Source organism: Tenrec ecaudatus, chromosome 16, assembly GCF_050624435.1.
Source record: "Tenrec ecaudatus isolate mTenEca1 chromosome 16, mTenEca1.hap1, whole genome shotgun sequence".
NCBI classification, from domain to species: Eukaryota; Metazoa; Chordata; class Mammalia; order Afrosoricida; family Tenrecidae; genus Tenrec; species Tenrec ecaudatus.
Window position 1 is genome coordinate 8,258,107 of NC_134545.1, and position 20,201 is coordinate 8,278,307.

Genomic DNA, 20,201 nt, shown 5'->3' on the forward strand with positions numbered 1-20,201 from the left:
GACAAGATGGGCAGATCCTAGATTCAGGATGGCAGCCTAACTTTGGACATCACTGAGCAAGTTTGACCACTTTTCTGCCTCTTCCTGGAAATAATTACTATCCTTATCAGTACCAGACCATAGTCTGATGGCTGAATGCCTTCAGGGAGAATATCTCTAAGCATCTTACCTCCCACCATGTGCTGGTAAACAGCCTCTAAGGTTTGGGGGAGACAAAACTGGGGAAAAATCTGTCTGTAGCCCACAAGATATAAATAAATCTGAATACACATTCTCATGACTGAACACAGTCCCTGCAATAACCCCCCACCCCCCACAAAGGAACTACTATATAAGATAAATCATTCCTGTTTCTGGCTGTTCCCTGTGTCCTGGAGGTTATCTGTAGATAAGCACAATTAGATTCTATAGCCTGGCCCACCATAAAATGTAGCAAATTCTATTTGGAAGGAAGTCTCTGTTTTTTTGTTTGTTTGTTCTGAAGTCTCTTGCTGATATTGATCACAGATTACCCCCCTGGGGAGGGCTCAGGGGCATCTAAGTCAAGAAGGTGATGACTCACTTTGACTATGTCATATGTTCGCTGTGTGATGTGTATGCCTTTTGAAAGATCCATATATTCATATAGGTCATGTTTTTAGATGTCTCAGGGGGAGAGACATACCTTGGTCGTTGGCTCCACGTGAGAAAGAATTCACGCTGAAGCCTGGTTTGTGATCCAAGTGTGTTTTATGAGAGTCAGAAGACGTTTCAGGTTTACACAGGTACCTGCAGGCTCCTCAGGAATGTGCAGCTGGCCTGGAAGCTGCTTACCAGGCCACGTGGTCAACTCCAGGCTCCTGCCTTTTCAATTATTCCACGGGGAGGCATGGTGGGCGACCATGGTTGACCCCATTGGCTGAATTGAATTCACCTGGCCTAGGTGGGCCAATCCAGGTGCAGCACCCACCCACAAGTACCTTGGCAGGAAACCTGAACCTCTGAGCATGTGCAGTGTGCCACTCCTTTGTTCCCATAGCTCGGACCTCTGGGCATGCGTAATGGACGCCCCAGTGCCTGTGCGAGGCTACCTAACAATGTCTTAGTCATACTCTTGAGATAATAAAAGAGATTGAACAAGCAGAGGCCACAGTGGCGTTTCTCTTACAACAGAACTTGAGAAGCCGAGGAGGAAGCCCATCCGGCACCTCAAGGTGGTGAGGACTTGATGCCCACCCAGCAGTCACTCAGTCACGATTCCTACTTTTGAGAGTGGTCTAAGGTTCAGAGTGCACTTTTCCTGAATTTCCCTCGCTTCCCAGCAGTACCTGCCCTGGCACCCCGGGATACTTAGGCACTGGAGTGCCCAAACCCAGTCCATGCTTGATGTATTTCGTCTCCTGCATCTTCCACTTCCTGTAGCCTGGGAGACCCAGAACAACATCCCTTCTGGAACGATACTGAAGGCCTTCATTGCCGGGAGGGACAGTGGACCCTGGATGAAGTTTATGCGAGGGGAGTTAACGCCAGAGGATTTCTTCCAAGAGTTCGGGATGCTGTGTTCTGAAATGGTGAGTGCCCATTGAGTTTGTCATGCTGCAGCTGAAAAAGAGGTCCCTTCCTTTGCCAGCTCATCCCATCTGGGATACTCAGACCCAACCAATTCCGACTCACAGCAACCCTACAGGACAGAGTAGAACTGCCCCTTAGGGTTTCCGAGACTGAATCCTTCCGCAAGCAGACAGTCTCATCTTTCTCCTATGGAGCAGCTGGTGGGTTTGAAACATCGACCTTGAGGTTAGCAGCCCCATGCGTAACCCCGACACCACTGGGGCTATAAGAGTAACCTACAAATATTCTGTGCTAAGCCCCTCTAGCAGACAGTGCTCACCTGAGACTCCACGACCATCTGTGTGAAGTCTCTCATCAGAAAGGTTATTTAAACCAATAACAACATTGACTATTTCCTCATGTTATGCATTTTTCTAAGTCCTTCAACGCAGACAAGAAACCTACAGACATGTGTTGTTGTTGTTGGGCATGCCAGTCTAGTCCGTCCCCTCTCAGAGCAATCCTGTGTCCAAGCAGAATGGAACAGTCTGGTCCTGGGCCAGCCTCAAGTCATCTGAAACCTGGAAAACACAAAACCAAGTGTGGTATGAGTTGGGGTAACCAGCCCCCCCCCACTACTCACGGGTTCGATAAACACAATTGTACAGTTGAAATATATATATATAATAAAGTCATAGCATGAGAGATAGAAGAGAGTCAAATAATGGAGTCAGACACATTTCATGTAGCATGCTCACCTCAGCCCCGCTTGATGGTCCACATGGAGGGGGAAGGGAAGGAGGGCAAGGGAACAAGGGAGCGAGCATGGGAGAGGAGAGGAGGAGCTGAGAGAGTGAGAACCCAGGCCTATATACCTTTGGGGGGATGTGCAAGCCCACTGATTACCGGTAAAGACGTTAAAGGAAGGGGTTACACTATAGATTATGCAGTAATGAGAGGGGGACAATCTAGGGACATAAACGCAATAGTTAGAGGAGGGATTGGGGTATACATGTGACAAGATGGGCGGATCCTAGATTTAGGATGGCAGATTAAGTTTGACCTGTTCTATGGATCACCATTGGAACCATTATCAGTAGGGTGTAAACTCCACCTACAGGAACCAACTCAATGACTGCAGGCCTGTCCATTGTCCTTAACAGCAGGGAGCAGGGCCTACTCCCTGGTGACTGATTGTCTTCAGGGAGAATGTAAGCATCTGACCTCCCCCCACACCAAGTCAAAGAGGCCAGTCAAAAAGGGCCATGTAAAGTGATTCTGTTCTTAGGACAAGTCTAGGATAGGCAAATGCTGTAGAGACACACAAAGGACTATCTGACAAAGGGCCAGGGCAGAAGTGAGGGAGAGTGATGACTTAGGGGTGCAGGATTGTGGGGTGGGTGGGTGGTGAAGCTGTTGTAAATTTAGAGAGCTGTGGTGATGGGCACACAACTCCATGCGTCTACTAAAAACTACCAAATTGCATGCTTTCAGCGGGTGTGTTGCCTGGCATGAATTGTTTATCAACAAAGCTGTTACAAAATATGCACAATAGTAGTGTTGCCTTGGGACATTTCAGAACAAGACCTTTCAAAAACCACATGAGTTTCAAAACACAACCCAGAGGATCAGGAACTAATGTTCGTGAAGATGCTGCTGAGGCAGGAGAACAGTTAGATGCCTTCTGGAGTATCACCAAGTACAAGGGGGCTTAAAATGTTTGTGGAAAAACTCCGTTATCTTTTCAATCCATTCATGCCTTTCTGAAGCCCCCGTGTAGACTTACCAATCACCATCAAGTCGAGACCTACCTGTGGCGATGCCAGGTGTGTCCAGGTAGAACTGGGCTCTGCCAGGTTTTCAGTGGCTAGGTTTACAGCCATTGATTGTCAGGTCTTTCCTCTGAGATGCTTCTGGGTGAACTTGACCCTCCAACACCTCAGCACATGTTTACACCACCTGGGGACGCCACAAAGTAGTTTACTCCTATTTAATTGGCGAGGGGGCCTCAAGCAGGTTGTGGAAGAGCCCCCACCTATTCTCATTCCATTTTTCCACAAACTTTTTAAATTCCCCTGTACTTTTTTGAGTTTAACGTATTATCTTTGGATGTTACAATTTTTTTTTTAAGTTGGCCACCTGAGAGTGAAATCACAAACTCATCCAGCTGGCCAATTGATGGGAAATGCCCATTTTTCTCACCATGTCTCTCTTTCTAAGTCACTTGTAAAACCTCATCTACACAGTTTGGAACTTGGGTGGAGGGGGACAGTGGCATGAGCGAGGAGAAAGTGGGCTTTGCTGTTGGAGATCATTTATCCCTGCGCTCACTGACTACCGGCTCTCTCCCCAATCCTCCCATGGCCAGTCTCGGACCACGGTGCCTGTGGACTCCTTTTTCTCTCTGCTGACCAGTGAACAAGTGGCCAAGCAGTTCCCAGTGATGACCGAAGCCATATCCCAGATTCGTGCAAATGGCCTTCAGACGGCAGTCTTGAGCAATAATTTTTATCTTCCCAGTGGGAAAAGCTTTTTGCCCCTGGACCGGAAGCAGTTTGATGTGGTAAGCTGATGTGGTAAGACCAGAACCATGGCAATTGGGCCCATGCCCTTGCCTCAGAATCCAGCCTTATTCAGCGCCTTAAGCAGGAATTGAGTGGATGGGTTTTTCAAGCAGGTGCTTGACTGAGTCAGGCTTAGACTTCAGTCCACAACACTGGGCTCTCAGCAAGGCCAGGCATTGATGGGATCTGTTGGCTGCTTACAGCCCTTCAGTTCTGGACTTGGACCTGATCTTCAAACAGCACAAACGTTGCTGTCAACCTCCACATCTCAGTGGGCCCTTGGGCTGTTTATCTTTTAAGGCCAAACCCCGTACCCCTCTAATTCTGTGGTTCTGACCACTAGACCACTGCTGATCAATGGAAGTTTCTGCGATGATGGCATTGTTTTAGCTGGGCTACCCAGTGTGGTCGCCCCTAGCCCAGGGTGGCTCTTGATCACTTGAAATGGGGCTAGGGCATCTAAGGAACATAGCTACAATTTTAAATCTAATTTCCAGCTTATTTAAATTTAGATACTACGTAGGATTAGTGGCTACCATATTGGATGGCCCCTGAGAACACACATGCCCAGAGGTGGTCTTCCGTGCCAGGAATGCACTTCCGTGGGCCATCCCCAGCTCTCTGGGTGGACAAAGGAGTTCTTGGCAGGTGACTATGACTTGCGTCATTGTCACCCCTGCTCTCGTTCATTCAGTGTGAGTCACAACAAAGTCCCAAAGAGAGATTCTGTGTTAAGGGCCTTTGCCCCCCTCTCCCCCTGGTGAAGACTGGTCACATCTCAGGTGGGCACGTTGAACAGGATAGAGACATCTGGGGAGATGAATAATTCAGCGGTTGTACATTTCATTGACTGAGCCCTTCTCTGGTTCTTTCCCTGCATTGGGGGAGGTACGTAATTGGTTTGACTCTAGGGAGTAGCATATTCCCCACACTGGGTCCTCCATCTGACCATTCCTGCGTGTGTCTATGCCCCCTAAAGGGACTACAGCCAATTCTTTCAAGACTGACTCACATCGGCATAACCTGGGGCTCGGAAAGGGGCAGGTGCCCACGCTGCTTGCCTAGAAGTTTTTACTGAGTGGGTCTGGCAGAGGCCTGGTCTGTGTTTCTGGAAAAGTCTGTGGTTGGGGGCGGGAGGGGAGTGTACTGAGCTGTTCACTGCCTCCCTCACACTGGCCTTGAGAAGGAGCTGTCCCGCCACCTTCCTGGAACAGCCCCTTGATAACTGAGACCATTTGTTGCCTAGTTTATATCTGGATGAACACTGGCCTTGAACCTCTCGTTCCCAGTTAGAGCAACAGAGACCCTGAACGGGCTTCATGCCGCCAAGTGCAGAATCAAACGGAAAGAGAAGCCTGCGATTCTTAGCAAATTTCAGTCCTAAAAATGTTTTCCCTTCCTTAAGACATCATTCCCCTTATGAAAGGCCCAAGCCTGGTTATTGGCACTTGGCCCAGGCCCCTGAATTCACACCTCTCTCGCTGGTTTCTGAATGACTCTGCTTCCCTGCTGCCTCCTGTGCTGTGTTTTTGTAAGGGGAGCCCCTCTTGGCAGGCATAGCTCCGGCTGGCCCTTGGCAGACAACAGAGTCAGTGTGGAGGTGGACGTCTTTCTCTGAGACGCCAGCCAGCTCGGGACTTGTCCTTGGGCTCACAGACCTTGGGTGGGTCCAAGAGTGAGTCAGAGGTTGGGCTGTGTTCTCGGGCAGATCAGAGGTGAGGCTTTCAGACCTGGGTGGCCGTCTAAGACCCGTCCTCTAGAAGTAGTGAAAGAGTGGACTTGGAGGGAGGTGCTCAGTCACAGATAACTTCCTACCAAGACAGCTTTCTCAAGATTCTCCCAAGCCCCCAGCAGATGAGATTTGGCCTGAAGCCCGAAGCGCACCCTTAGCGTGAATGAGACCATGTTGCTGCTGCTGACAATCGCTCCAGTGTCAGCCCTCCCCTCTGTCTTTGATTTATTATGTTTTATCATCTGGTATGTAGACAGTAAGGCCACATAGGTTTTATAGCAACATTGTTTTCTTTTGGGTAAGTGGTGAAATCGGCCCATAAAACAGAGATGCTCAGCTCTCCTGCTGCTCTGGGGAGTTGCCTACCCCTCTGATGGGCGGAGCTCAGGGGGAAAGCTCCCATGAGTCCTAGTTCCCCAGTGACAGTGCGTGCATGAGACCACAGTGACCTCCTGGAATGTCCCCAGGTGGAAACCCTGTGCTCCTAAGTCACTCAGGTTATGTCGTCACCCTCTAGAGCTCCCTGTTTTAAGTAAATGATCCCCCGAGCTTTTCAGAATGTTCCCCATGGTTTACGAGTCAATCGTGCGCGAGGGAGTGTCTCCTGTGGCTGTCGCTCCGGCAGGTCGTGGAATCCTGCGTGGAAGGGATCTGTAAACCCGACCCCAGGATCTACCAGCTGTGCCTGGAGCGGCTCGGCGTGCAGCCCTCCGAGTCGGTCTTTCTGGATGACCTGGGACAGAATCTCAAAGCCGCAGCCAGCCTCGGAATGCACACCGTGAAGGTAATTCTGTCTCCATGGGCATGAATCCCAGCACACCAAAGACACCTGACCACAGACCACCTCTGCCACTCTGCTGCCTCCCATCCCCTCCATGTTCTCTGTAGCTGTCCTCATGCTCATCCGAGGACGCTCAACCCCAGGCTGCCACTAGGACAGAGTTGAATCAAGGCAGAAAGCGTAAGCAGTGGCCAGCCATTGTGCTGTCCACAGCAACATTGCACGTGTCATCTGATGCCATGGGAAAGGGAACAAGAGCCGGGTATAGGTCCCAGGTCTTGTTTCTCATGGACCTGGTGAGAGACGTGTAATGGGATAGGGCCATGAGACAGGACTGTCCTGCATCTATATGGGTTATAAAGTAAAGCTGAATTTCAGCTTAAAAAAAAAAATGACAGTCATCCAACAGGTGCTCGCAGCTGCAGCCCTGCTGTGGCCATGCCTTGCTGGACATGTCTTTCATGGCCTTTCTGTGATTTCCATTAATCATGAAATCCACAAGGCTAGAGGCTAGATTTTCAGAGAGCAGAGGGATGGAAAATGTGATATGAAGGCAGTGTGAGAAGCAAGAGAAGCCAGGAAGTGGAGGGCAGGTTCAGACACTTAGGTGGGGGCGCCAGCCTGTCCTGGCGAGCATGCACTGGTGGGTAGCCTGCAGCTCCCAGCCCCACAGGCCACCCAGCATCACAGCTGGGAAGAGGCCTTAGCTTAGCTTCCTCATTGGGCTGGTTGAGCCAACAAGCCTGGAGGAATTGAACAGCTGAGGCCATACAAGTCTCTGTCCGCTCACAGTATGAGGGAGTATGGTGGACCCTTAGCTGCCTGCTTTCCAGCAGATTAAAAGCCTAATTCAGTTAGAATGAAATGGGAGGAGGGAACTCATTCTGCTGTCACCTCAGCAGCAGAATTGCCCTTGCTCAGAGAATGGACATCTTAGAGACTCCTCTCTCTCTAGTGGCTCTCCTCTTGGAGAGCAGATGGCAGGCCAGGCCAGGGCTGACGGGCGGTGCATGCCCAATATTCCCTTTGAAACCAGGTCAACGACCCAGACACTGCAGTCAAGGCCTTGGAAGCCCTTTTGGGTTTTACCCTGCGAGCGACTGTTCCGAACACTTGTCCAGTGAGGAAGACAATGGAAATTCCAACAGATTCCTTGAAGAGGTACCTCAAAGGTGTCTTGGAGACTGAAGCCACAGGTACTTAAGTTTTACTATCTGGATAACTCTGCCCAAGGCTAGGCTTCCAGTCTGGCTCTCACTTTCACACCCAGTGGAATATGCTGGGAAAAAAGAGGCAGTGCCGGGAGGGTCGGGTTTCACTTAGAGATAAAAATCCTCCAAAGCACTCAAGAGTGAGGTGTGGTATGGCAAGGGGCCTGGTGACCACAGTGTGTGCTCAGGGGCATTTCAGTGGTTGTGACTTTTGAGACAAAGGCTGAAGGTGACTTCTGTAACGTGACCCCCTGTCTCCATCTTCTCGAAGGCCCCACCCTCAGAAAACCAGGTGCCTGCTGAGCAATTGAAGCCCGTACTGCCTGGTGATAGCATTTTAGAAGCCCCGGTGGCGCACTCATTGAAGCGCATGCTGCTAGGCTAGGCTAGGCTAGCCCAACAGCTGCTCCGAGGGAGAAAGATGAGGCAGTCGGCTTCAGGAAAGGTGAAAGCCAAGGGGGCCCTTTGGGACAGTTCTACTCTGTCCTCTAGGGTCACTACAGAGTAGGCGTCAACTCCACACCAGTGGGCCCGGCTTTTCGGTTGGGTGAGGTTTTACATCACCTAAGGAGCTTCCCAGCACGCTTTTCCAAAGCTGAGGGCAGCATCGTGGACAACCCCCCCATTGCTCCCCCGCTCTCCACGGTAAAGGCGTCTGTGTCAGGAGCCCAGTCTGGTCATGAAGTGGGGTCTCCTAGATGTTCTGTCAGGGACCACTGAACTCAGCGGAGCAGCCCAGGTTCACACGGAGGGAGGCCCCTGGGTAGCTGCTGTCAGCTGTCACCTCGGTGCCGGGCCCTTTGCCTCTCTGTCGGCAGGGTGGGTGGCTGTGGCTGTGGGTGTGTTTGACACACTCAACAGAAAAGGCTTTCCGCGCAGAGCAGGAGTGCAAGGAGGGCAGAACCAGACCCGGAACAAAGGGAGGCAAGCACCATGGGGCCGATGGCATGGCTGTGGCCGCACACGTGCGACCTGGGGCGTGGCCACTCCGGTGTCAGGGGAGGAGCAGCTTTTCTCCCTGAGTGACTCCATTTGGGACATCCATCCTGCCCCTCAAAGGCAACACCCCTTGAGAAGAAGGACGTCGGCTCAGCTCTGCCTTCTATTCCCCAACTTGCAGGTCCATTGGAACTCCGCCAGTTCAGTCATGGGCAGTCAAACCCAACTTACTACATCAGGCTGGCGGACCACCAGCTGGTTCTGAGGAAGAAACCCCCTGGGAAACTCCTTCCATCAGCCCATGCAGTAGAGAGGGAGTTCAGGTGAGTTCGCAGAGCTGCATGCCTCCCCAATTTGGCACCCCAACCATTGGCTCAGCACCTAAGTGGACAAGCTAACCCCAGACAAACCTGAGCCCATCGAGCCCAATCCCACCCACCCTGTGCGGCTCTTCAGGACAGAGCAGGACGGCCCCAGAGAACTCCCAGCCCTGTGCGAGCGCTCCGTAAAAGTGCCTTGAGACTTTAGAGAACACACTGTGGCTCACAAGGTTATCTCACAGAAGAGCGTGCAACCTCATTTTGTTCAGAAGTACGTTTGCGCTGGTCTAGAGACCGGATGTTTGTAGAAAGCCAATACTGAGTGCACTTTAGGCTTAGCATCGATCCATTAATGGGCCTGTAGCTGAAAAGTGCTTGGCTGGAGAAGACAAGCTGGTCTACTCCTGCAAGATCAGTTCTGAACCCCCTGTGGGCACCGCTCTCCTCTGATGCACAAGGGAGCCAGGGGTGAGGACGGTGCAGAAGCATCTGGCTGTGGGTGAGCTACGCGGGTGGGCTGCAGGAGCCGGGTGATGGGGGCAAGGGACTCCATTATACAAGCATCTCTACCTATGTTTACTTAGGTTTGCAATTCTCCAAGTAGTGAAATCCAATTTTTTACAAGTTAACATAGTTTTATAAATAGGAAGACTTAAACTGAAGGCTTAGAGGGTAGAGTCCACCCCAAGGTGCCTCGGAAGAACAGCCTGGCGATTAACTTCAGACAAATCAGTCATTTATCAGCTCTGTGGAACACAGGCATGGGGGGTGGGGTCAGAGCCGACTCAAAAACCCCTGATTACAGAAGGAACTCTTTCCCACATTGTGCTCACTGCTCCCGCCCTCCTTTGGACTTGCAGCTGCTAGAATTTGCCTGGTCTGAGTGGGACGTGGACCGATGATTAGAACGTGGGGTTCTTCTGAGTGTTAAAGTACATGCGTGTGTATTATTGGTAGTATCCAGACTCACCCTAAAAACGAAAGCCACCTCTACAAAAGCAGTGGATAGTTGTTCTTCCTTTCTTGACTCCTTTTGGGTCAACGGATGATTTTTCAGAATTCCATTTTGATTTCTGCATGTACTAGTTTCTAAGTCAGGAAAACAGGGTCCCGAAATTGTGATCAGTTCAGCCAACAGTCACGGCCATTTCTGTTTGTCGTGAAAGGATTCTGAAAGCCCTTTCCGGTGCTGGAGTGCCTGTCCCCAAAGTCCTTGGCCTCTGCGAAGATTCAAGGTAATGCTCAAGATTTTGCTTCCACCACATACTCAAGGTACGAGAGAGGAGGCCCCAGGTACTAAACTTACTTCTCAGGTGGTTAAGGTCCAAACAAATGAAATTTGAGTGAGAGAGACAAGACACCTCTAGCACCTCCCCCCTCGAGGTTACGACTGTTCTACCCTGTCCTCGAAGGGTCACAATCGACTCGATGGCAGCGAGTTGTAGTTTCATTCACGTGTTTGTTCATTTTTTATTGTGTTTTTGTAGATTTTTGTTGATTGTGGTGGTCTTTCTAAACTTTTAAAACATTGCATTGTAACATGCTTCTTGAGTGTCTCATTTCTCCTCTGCTTTTTAAGTATGAAAAGTTTGAAATAGGCAGAAAAGAAAACATAATGGTATAAAGATACCCATTTACTCCAGGTTCAGACATTGTTCACTTTTTGCCATACTCTCCATATGCGTGTGCGTGCGTGTGCGTGTGTGTGTGTGTGTGTAGGAAAGATGTCTATAAGGGGGCTCCAAGAAGTTCCTGGAAAAATTCCATTGCCTTTTCCCTTTATGTTCCCACAAACGTTTGAGGCTCCCTCTTTTATAAAGGAGCCCTCATGGCACCGTGCTGAAGCACGTGGCTGCCGACTGGAAGGTCAGTGGTCCGGATCCACCAGCTGCTCTGTAGGAGAAAGGTGGCAATCTGCTTCCGGAAATACTGCCGCCTGTGGGGTAGTCCTACTCCGTCCTGCCAGGTGGCTGTGAGTGCATGTGTCTGATTAGTATTTTGGGCTGAATCGTTTGAACGTTGCAGACCCCATACAAGACGTCTCCTGAGAACAAAGACACACCTTTCATTACTCTAATGAACAGTGGCGCTACCATTGCTAATATCTAGCCCACAGCTGAATTGTCTAAATTGCACCAAGCATTCTTTTATAATAGGTTTTCAAGTCAGGGTGGTCACCTAGAAGAGTAGAGTTTTCAAAACAATTTCTTAGAGTAGCTTATTTCTTAACTAATTTCTACTAATAACTAAGATTAACCGCATGCCTATGGTTAACATGATCCCAAATGAAACAGAACCCACTGCCATCGAGTAAATTCTCTTTATGGGGTTTCCCAGACTGTAAATCTTTATGAGAGCAGAGAGCCTCATCTTTCTTCCTGCGGAGCCCCTCATGGTTTGAACTGCCAACCTGGCAGTCCAATGCCAGCCTAGCCCACAGCACCACCAAGACTCCGACACTTAACGTGCACTATAGCGTGATATGTATGTCATCATGCCCCCAAAGAAAGATAGCATTAATAACCAGAGGGGATGTTGAATGAACCTGTGTTAAAACCAGATACTGTGCAGGTACTCCTTGCTCTTAATTCTGATAGCGACCCTTTGAAGTAGGCACCTTGAAGAAATCTCAAGGTTAGTAAGGTACCCACAATCACACTGCCAGGAAAGAGCAGAGACAGGATTTGAACCTGGTTCTGGGCAACTCCTATGCTTTCCCGTATCGTCTCACTTAGACCCAGTCCGATGGTATCTATGAATGGGTCAGAGCGAAGTCAGAGGCAAAGTAGTCTAGGCAGCTTCGTGTGTAGGTCAGCTTGATGGGGGGTCATCGGGGGAGGTGGGGTGGTTCACAAGCCCACTGCTTACATGCACGGGAGAAACTAAATGACCAGTCCCCTGGGCCTACACCCCAGAAGCATTTCACAGGCAGTGCCCTCACCAACAGCTTCTGACATGCCCTGTCCATGCCCCCTCAGTATCATCGGCACCCCCTTCTATCTGATGGAATACTGCCCTGGACTCATCTACAAAGACCCTTCTCTGCCAGGCTTGGAGCCCAGCCAGAGGCGGGCTGTCTACACTGCCATGAACAGAGTCTTATGCCAAATTCACAGTGTGGACCTCATGGCTGCAGGCCTGGGAGACTACGGCAAGCCAGGTGAGCAGCAGCGCTTGACTCTTGGCTGCGGCAGGGGCGACTGGGTGTGTGTGTCCGCAGAGCAGCGTTGCTTGTAGGATCTGTGTCCCCCAGGGAATGCTAGTTTCAGACATTGCTACAGCCCAGCGGGCCCTCTTTGCTTCCCCTTCGTACTCTAGCCTGCCATGGGTAGCACCGCAGTCCTAAAATCACCTTCTTCGTAGTTTTTCATTGTGCTTTAGATCCTCCATTGCAATCCCTCTGGTGCACCCTCAGCCCACTTCCTCCCAGTGTTTCCGGTTTCCATCCCTCCTTACCTGTGGAGCTGCTAAAGGCAAGGTCAGCAGTTTGTAACCACCAGCTGCTCTGAGGGAAAAAGAATGGGTGTTTTACTCCTGTGAAGTTACTGTCTCAGAAATTCACAGGGGCACTTCTCTCCTGCCCTATAGGGTTGCTGTGAGTCAGCACCGACTCAGTGTCAGTCAGTTTTTCCTTTTCTTTCCTAACCCTCGGTAAGGAGTCCTTGAGCCCTGTTCTACATTTTTCTCCCTCCCTAACCAAGACCATCTAATATGATCCATTTCAGGACAGTCAAGTGGTAGCTGGGCACCACCTCGTTCTTCTGATCTCAGGGTGTATGTAGAGACTGATGTTTACATGGTTCATTAGTCCATTGGACTCATTGTTGGTATGTGTTTAATTTTCATCACTCTTAGCTCCACTAGATGGGAGAGACAGTAGTTACACCTTACCTGGCTGCTTTTGAAGACTCCAGTTACTACTCATCAAAGTAGGATGTAGAACATTGTCTTTGTGAGCAGGGTTATGTCAGTTGGCCTTGGGGTCCCATGAGCCTATGATCCTGGAGCCAACTTTGTATTTATCAACGACCCATCTCATTGAGGTCTTCCTCATTTTCGCTAACCCTCTCCTTTACCAAGCATGCTGTCCTTTCCACAGGGATTGTTGGTCCCTCTGGACTTTGTGCTGGGAACGTGAGATGATGTTTCACCATTCTCACTTCTAACTATATTTCTTCTTTCTTTCCTCTCACAGTTTTATTGGCACATAATCCACACATCATACAATTCAATCGTTCAGTCATTTCAAGGATAATTGTATAATCTTACCACAGTCAGTTTTAGCACATTTTCTTTCTTCTCCCCACTCCATGATTAAATCATCTTTAAAATGAGTGTGTATCTTCAAGGACCTATTTGTTCTTTGTCGTATTCAACAGTTTCCACCAACACCAAAATTCAAGTCATTCAAACACATCTGTTCTTCTATAAGCTTTCTCATTCATGATCCGACTTGCAGACGCAGATGAGGTGGTTGAGTGTACCACGCACGTGTCAGTGGCGCTTTAGCCCTCAAGGTGACAGCTTTGCTTTGTAACTCTTTGAAGGGGCCTTTTCCTGCAGATTTGCCCAGTGCACTACGTCGTCTGCTATTGAGACTGCATCTTTGACGGGCAGTGATTGTGGATCCAAGCAAGATGGAGTCTTTGGACCATGTCAGGCTTTTCTCTGTTTATTGTGATGTTGCTGATTATTCCCAAAGCCATTAGGAAGCTCAAAGACTCCCTAGGTTGTGGGTTCCGGCCCCACAAACCAAACAGGTTCTTAGGAGTCACTTTGCAATTATGGAAAGTAAGAAAGAAGGGCGAGGCACAGGGGCTCCCCATTCCAATGGGTATATATTATCATGGGGCTTACAAATCTTTCAACGGGCATACTCGTAATAGAGTGAACATGTAATAGAGTGGGTAATAGAATAAGCAGGTAATAGGGAGTCAATGGCTGTGTTAGGCAGGGCTCTCTAGAGAAACAAAAAAAACAGGATATATATAATATATATAGCTATATATAATATATTATTATATATATAGCTATATATAATAGCTAATTAGGCTCAGTTCAACTCACTTTTTTTTTAACAATTTATTGGGGCTCATACAATTCTTATCACAGTTCATACATATACATACATCAATTGTATAAAGCACATCTGTACAGTCTTTGCCCTAATCATTTTTTTCTCCTCTTTCCTTTTTTTACATTTTATTAGGGACTCATACAACTCTTATCACAATCCATACATATACATACATCAATTGTATAAAGCACATCCATACATTCCCTGCCCCAATCATTCTCAAGGCATTTGCTCTCCACTTCAACTCACTTTCATGGAACAGTTATACTGGAAGTCCTTAAACTCACATGGACTGCTGGGTCCAAGGTCAAGCAAACAGACAGTAGAGTCCTCCCTCAGGCAAGATAGGCAGAGTCAGCTGTAGGCCGCAGACAGCATGGTGGGTCAGCAACAGTCAGTAGCTTAGGAACTTAGCAAGGCAGGCCCTGATGGGATCTAGAACTTGAGCAAGGTGACAGGATACACCAGCCTCAAGCTTAAGCGATGTGCTTGAAGGAGTCTCAGGCTCTAGCAACACGATCCATGGGTTGGCTTGGCCCACAGGTAGTATAGGACACAGGTTGAGGCAGAGAACTACCTAAAGCAACAGCATGCTGCTCCTATGACAAGGGAGCAAGAGAGATGGAGTACTCCTTGCAGAGCCATTTATCTCGCTGCCCTCCAATCAAGCTGCGACCCGAATAAACTCTGCCCACATGTTCCTATTGGCCTAGTTGGCATGATAAACCTAACTATCAAAACAGCCTAACCTTGTATGTCCTTGAGCCCTCCCCAGGGAACAATCTATGATCAGTACCAGAAAGAGGCGTCAGAGGGTAGTTAGCTACTCTTTAGGGTGGAACAGGCCATAGAATCTGATTGCTCTTAACTACAGATACCCTCTGGGTGCATCTTTTATTGCAGCTCCTTTATGGAGGGCTATAGCAGGAACTGTTGTCAGGCATGAGAATGTGTATTAAGGGTCGTTTTTTTGTCTCATAACCGTGAGAGCCTTCTCCCAGCAGATTGCCTTTCCAGAATCCGTGATTATGAGCGTGGAGAATCTGCCGCTGACATTCTCATCCAGCCCCTCAGTTTCCCACACCAGGTGGGCTGAACATCTGACTTGGAGATGGTGCAGCTGGAGACAATATTTCAGACCATGCTGATCCAGCTGGCGGCTTCCACCCTGGGCAGCAGCCACAGGAAGTGCTCCCACAGAGGATGCTGGGCCACCCCAGAGCATCACAAATGGCTTTCTGCCCAGAAGAATTTTCAAAGCACTCAAGGGTTTCAGATTTCCCCACTTAATGTCCCAATAGCTTGTAGAAGATGAGAATACAAGTTCTGCCTTTAAAGGAGCTTTCTACGAGGCGGAGCCGTCGTCCTAGCTGCATCCAAATCACCTCCTTTCTCTTGCAGGGGACTATGTCCGGCGCCAAGTGCAGATCTGGACTAAGCAGTACCGGGCCTCTGAGACCAGCACTATCCCGGCGATGGAGCGGCTCATTGAGTGGCTGCCGGGCCACCTCCCTGGGGAACAGCGTACCACGGTGGTGCATGGGGACTTCAGGTAGACCTCTGCCAGGAGACGGGAAGGGGGAACTTGGCAGGTGGTGGGGGCCACTTTACCACTGGGAGTGATTCCCGCTTACCATGTTCTAGGTTGTGGGGGCTGTTCTGTGCGCAGTGGAATGCTGAGCCACATCCCACTAGATGGTTTCACCCACTAGATGGCAGTCGCAGCTCCTCTCTACAAGCTCTCCATGTGGCAACCATGTGACAAAACACCTCCAAATGTTGCCAGGTGTCTCCTGGCCATACCAACTCAGTCTAAGTGGAGAGGTTTATCTCCAGGGTAGAGAGCTAGAGCGAGGAGGTGCCTCTAGCTTCCCACGAGGCCAGGTAGTGGACATTCTCAGTGTGTGTGTGTGTGTGTGTGTGTGTGTGTGTGTGTGAAGAAACAAAAGGAGCCAACATGGTTTCCGGGGGTGCCTGGCACCCCTGTAGGGTCAGGCTTTGAGAACTGCCCAGGATGCTCCCCGGATATTCTCTTAAGTGTATTCAGTTTCCCCAGGCAGGTGAGGTCTCACCTTCCTCGTCCCCCACCCATCTGAAGGAGACCCTGATATTAAGCCGGCTCGAAGGTCAAAGCAGCCTTGGTGGCTTAGAGGTTATGAGTTTGGCTGGGGCTTTCTACTCCCGCAGAGAGGGACAGTCTCAGAAACTCACAGGGCCAGTTCTACCCTGTCCTGTAGGGTCACTATGAGTCTGAGTTACAGAGGTCAAGACTAATGTTCCAGACCCACCCCAGCTTTCCAAGTTGGGCTGTCTTTCTTCCATGGTTGATCTCTGTCACTCACTGCCAGCTGCCTCCTTGGACATCCTTGGTGACATCCTTGAATGACCAGCTCATAGTGTGACCAACTGGGCCTTGCCATGGGTAACCATCCACAGACTGAGCCTGCCTGCTCCTGGGACTCTCCGAGTGCTTCAGGCTGCCGTAACTGGGCACTCAAAGGGCTGCATCCAAGTCCCCTCCCTCCCCTCGAGCTGCTCGTACCTGGGAGCACCTGGTCCAACAGTGCATCCTGTCATCAGCCATTCCAACCCATTTCCTTTTGCAGGAAGACCAGCAAGCGGCTTTCTGTCACCAGTCCTTGTGCTCTGGACCTTGTCGTTGCCTCCTTCTGTGTTCAAGCAGCCACTTGCACAGCAGGCAGGAGAGTCACATAGTGATCTGCACACCTTCTCCCTTCACTGCACTGTGACACCCACAAAGATGCTTTCAGAGCCCTCCCTGCTTTGTGATGGAGGCTTACAGCCGAGGACATCGCCAGCCATTGATAGAGGAGAGGACGTGTCTTAGCCAGGGAGTGACCAAGAGTGGTGGCGTGTGGAACTGCCCATTAAGGACTCAACTCTGCAGGGGCCTATATTTCATGCCAAGGAGTCTGATGGCACTGTGGGTTAGGTGTTGGGCTGCTAGCCATCACAAGGACGGCAGTTCAAACCCACCCACTGTAATTTGGGAGAAAACTGAGGCTGTTTGCTCCTGTAAAGATTTACAGCCTCAATCAGGGGACCCTCTCATAGGGGACTCAGAGGGTCCCGTATGAGTCAGAATTGACTGGGTGGCAGTGGGCTTGTTATCCTTTGCGTAGAGCTGGCCGAAGCAGTCCTGAGTCAAGTCTCTTGTGAAAAGCAATAACCAGTAAAGGGTGGAGGTGGTCTCGTCGACAGCCCCCACTTCAGCTTCTAGAAAGGGGCTGGCTCTGTGCACCAGGAGGTCATGCAGGATGGCTTTGGGCCACACTAGTGGTGGGAGTGCACTTGGAATTCTCTTCAGCAGGTCAAACAAACCAATGAGTTCAGCATACGCGTAATTCATGATAGAGAAACCTCAGAGAGAATGCTGGAGGAGTGAGAGCCGAAGGGCCCATACAGTGTGATAGCGTCTGAGTATGTTTTAGAATAGTCACAGGAACAGGTTATAGATGAAGCTGTCAGGGAACAATCATTCCAGCTTCAAGTAGCAGTGATTTGTGGGGCAGAAGGGAGAGGAAAAGAAGGGAGGCCAGTCGCCAAACTCATAAATTAAAAAAACAAACAAAAATGGAGTCAAGTTTGACCAAGCATTGACCTGTGTTAAGTCTGTAAAATGGGTCTATCCTCTGAAATACTCTGCATGTTTGAGATGTAAAAATTTTTTTATCAAGCTTGTCAGAGTCCTGGGAGGAAATAGGACCGAGTGAAGCAGGATTCTGAGAAACTATAGACCCAGCAACAGCTGGGAGTTAATACTCTACCTAAGGTGGTGCAGTGGTTACTGTGCTTGGCTGTGAACTTAACGATCAAGGGTTCAAGACCATCAGCTGCTCCAAGGAAGAAAGATGTGGAAGTCTATATGTTAGTCCGGGTTGACTAGAGAAACAAATCCACAGACACGGCTATGTGTACAGAAAGAGGTTTTTTTATACAAGAACAGTTGAATATTGAGAAACAGCCCAGTCCAGATCAAGTCCGTAAGTCCGATATTAGCCCATATTTCTGATACCAATCTATAAAGTCCTCCAGACTCAGGAAACACATGCAATGACGCCGAATGCAGGAGGATCACAGGCTAGTGGGTGGGAAGTCTTGCAGATCCAGTGACATTGTAAACATCTCAGCACTGGCAGGTGCCTCCATGTGGTTCATCCAGTTCCCAGGGCACAGGGTCTATCAGTGTAGTGCCATGTGTCCTGTCAGTAGAGCATCTTTCAGGGAGTGAGCAGTGAGAGAGAGAGAGTAGGTCTCCCACCTCCAACGAAGAAATCCAGGAGTTCCCAGAATCCTCAGGAGAAGGTCATGCCTACACAGAGGCCTCATTGGCTGTGACCTGACTGACAGACTAGACTCCACCCATTCGCTCTTAATCCTCTCAAGTCCCAAATTGACACCAGATTAATTAACTACCACAGGGTACTTCCACAAAGATTCCAGCTTTGGAAACCTTGTAGGGCCGTGTTACTCTACCCTGTAGGGTTCTCTGTGAGTTGGAATTGACCTAATGGCAGTGGTTTGGGTTGTCCCATCCCCGGAGGTCTGAAGGGCAAGTGGGTGTTCCAGCTATCACCACTGCATTGCAAACCTCTCTGTGTCATTGTAGTGCTTGAAACAATGACAGCAGGATCCTGCCACCCGGGAATAGGACAGTGTGCCTCAATGGGGGTGGCTTACAGACACCTGGGCTGGAATTCCCTGGAAGCTCACTCACATGACCAGCTGGGCTGTTCTGTGTCTCCCTCTCGCCCTGGTTTCTCCATGTGGTCTTGGCTGGACTTCTTACCTGGTAGCTCATGGCTTACAGCTGCTCATTCTCAGAGAGAGAGTCAGGCAGAACTTGTATCACCATGTTCTGACCTAACCAATCACCCATCCTTATCTTGCCCCACATTGTTAGATGCCAGGGTCTTCGAGTGGAGAAGAATTAAGCTTTTGTGGGAGACATGTCAGAAAATATGTCGACCTGGCTTTAAAGCCAAAGAGCCCTGGTAGCATTGCGGGTGAGCATTGGGCTGCTAACCGAATGGTCAGTGGTTCAAACTCACCAGCCACTCTGAGGGAGAGAGATGAGGCTGGCTGCTCCTGTAAAGATTTCCCGTCTCAGAAACTGTGAGTCAGGATCAAGGTGTTAGTCTGGCTAGACTAGAGAAACAAATCCATCGAAACTCGTATGTATATAGAAAGAGGTTTATATACAAGAGCAGTTGAATACTGAGGAAACATCCCAGCCAGCCTACTATAGTTTATTGTGCCAGCCTGGCCGATAAACACAAGTAGAATTAACTGAAGGGCAGAAGGACAAATGGCTCAGTGAGCCTCACCTTGGTTGCTCTGTGCCTCAGTTTAAAGGGGTACACTACCTGTGGGATGCCTAGCCTGTGGACTGTGTCGCTGTAAGTTGAGGTCTCTTTAAGACCACACGATTAGAATGTTCATCTCTGGAGCTGGGGACTGACAGTTGGTGACAGTTGGGGACCTGCCTTGCTGTTTGCTGCCTGGGTATATATAGCCCAGCTCTCTCTACAGAAGGGGACTGGCAACTGGCAGCTCTCAAGCCTTGAAGGACTGCTAGTGTCTCACTGCTTTATAATTTAACTGTTAATTTATTGTATTATCTATCTGTATATAATTTAACAGTTTATTTCTTGAATTATATATCTATCTTTATAAATATATTTATATAATTACTAGCAATCTGGTTTGTCTCTCTAGAGAACCCTGTCCAATACATAGCCCAAGCCCATAAGTCTGATATTTGCTTATATGTCCAATCTATAAAATCCTCTTCAGACTCGCGAAACACATGCAATGATGCCAAATGTAGGGCAATCACAGGGCAGTAGGTAGAAGTCTGGATTCAGTGGCGTAAGCATCTTGGAGCTGGCAGCGGTCTCTACGTGGCTTCAGAGGTCTGGTTACATCAGAGTAGGTCCATGTGGCTTCTCCAGCTCAGGACACTAGTGTAGTTCCATGTGTCTTGTCAGCTGCAATATCTCCCAGGGATTGAGCAGAGAGAATGT

At 49.4% G+C, this 20,201-nt stretch overlaps 1 protein-coding gene across 2 annotated transcripts in view; it reads left to right on the top strand.

The window, feature by feature from the left end:
- The window catches only part of ACAD10 (acyl-CoA dehydrogenase family member 10), a 46,670-nt gene that overhangs the window by 10,740 nt on the left and 15,729 nt on the right, over nt 1-20,201 (top strand). For both annotated transcript variants that reach the window (XM_075534551.1, XM_075534550.1), the window contains exons 3-10: nt 1,402-1,550; nt 3,899-4,093; nt 6,452-6,610; nt 7,644-7,803; nt 8,939-9,080; nt 10,244-10,312; nt 12,056-12,237; nt 15,556-15,706. In XM_075534551.1, the coding sequence (XP_075390666.1) occupies nt 1,402-1,550; nt 3,899-4,093; nt 6,452-6,610; nt 7,644-7,803; nt 8,939-9,080; nt 10,244-10,312; nt 12,056-12,237; nt 15,556-15,706 (1,207 nt within the window). The remainder of the gene's footprint in view (nt 1-1,401; nt 1,551-3,898; nt 4,094-6,451; nt 6,611-7,643; nt 7,804-8,938; nt 9,081-10,243; nt 10,313-12,055; nt 12,238-15,555; nt 15,707-20,201) is intronic.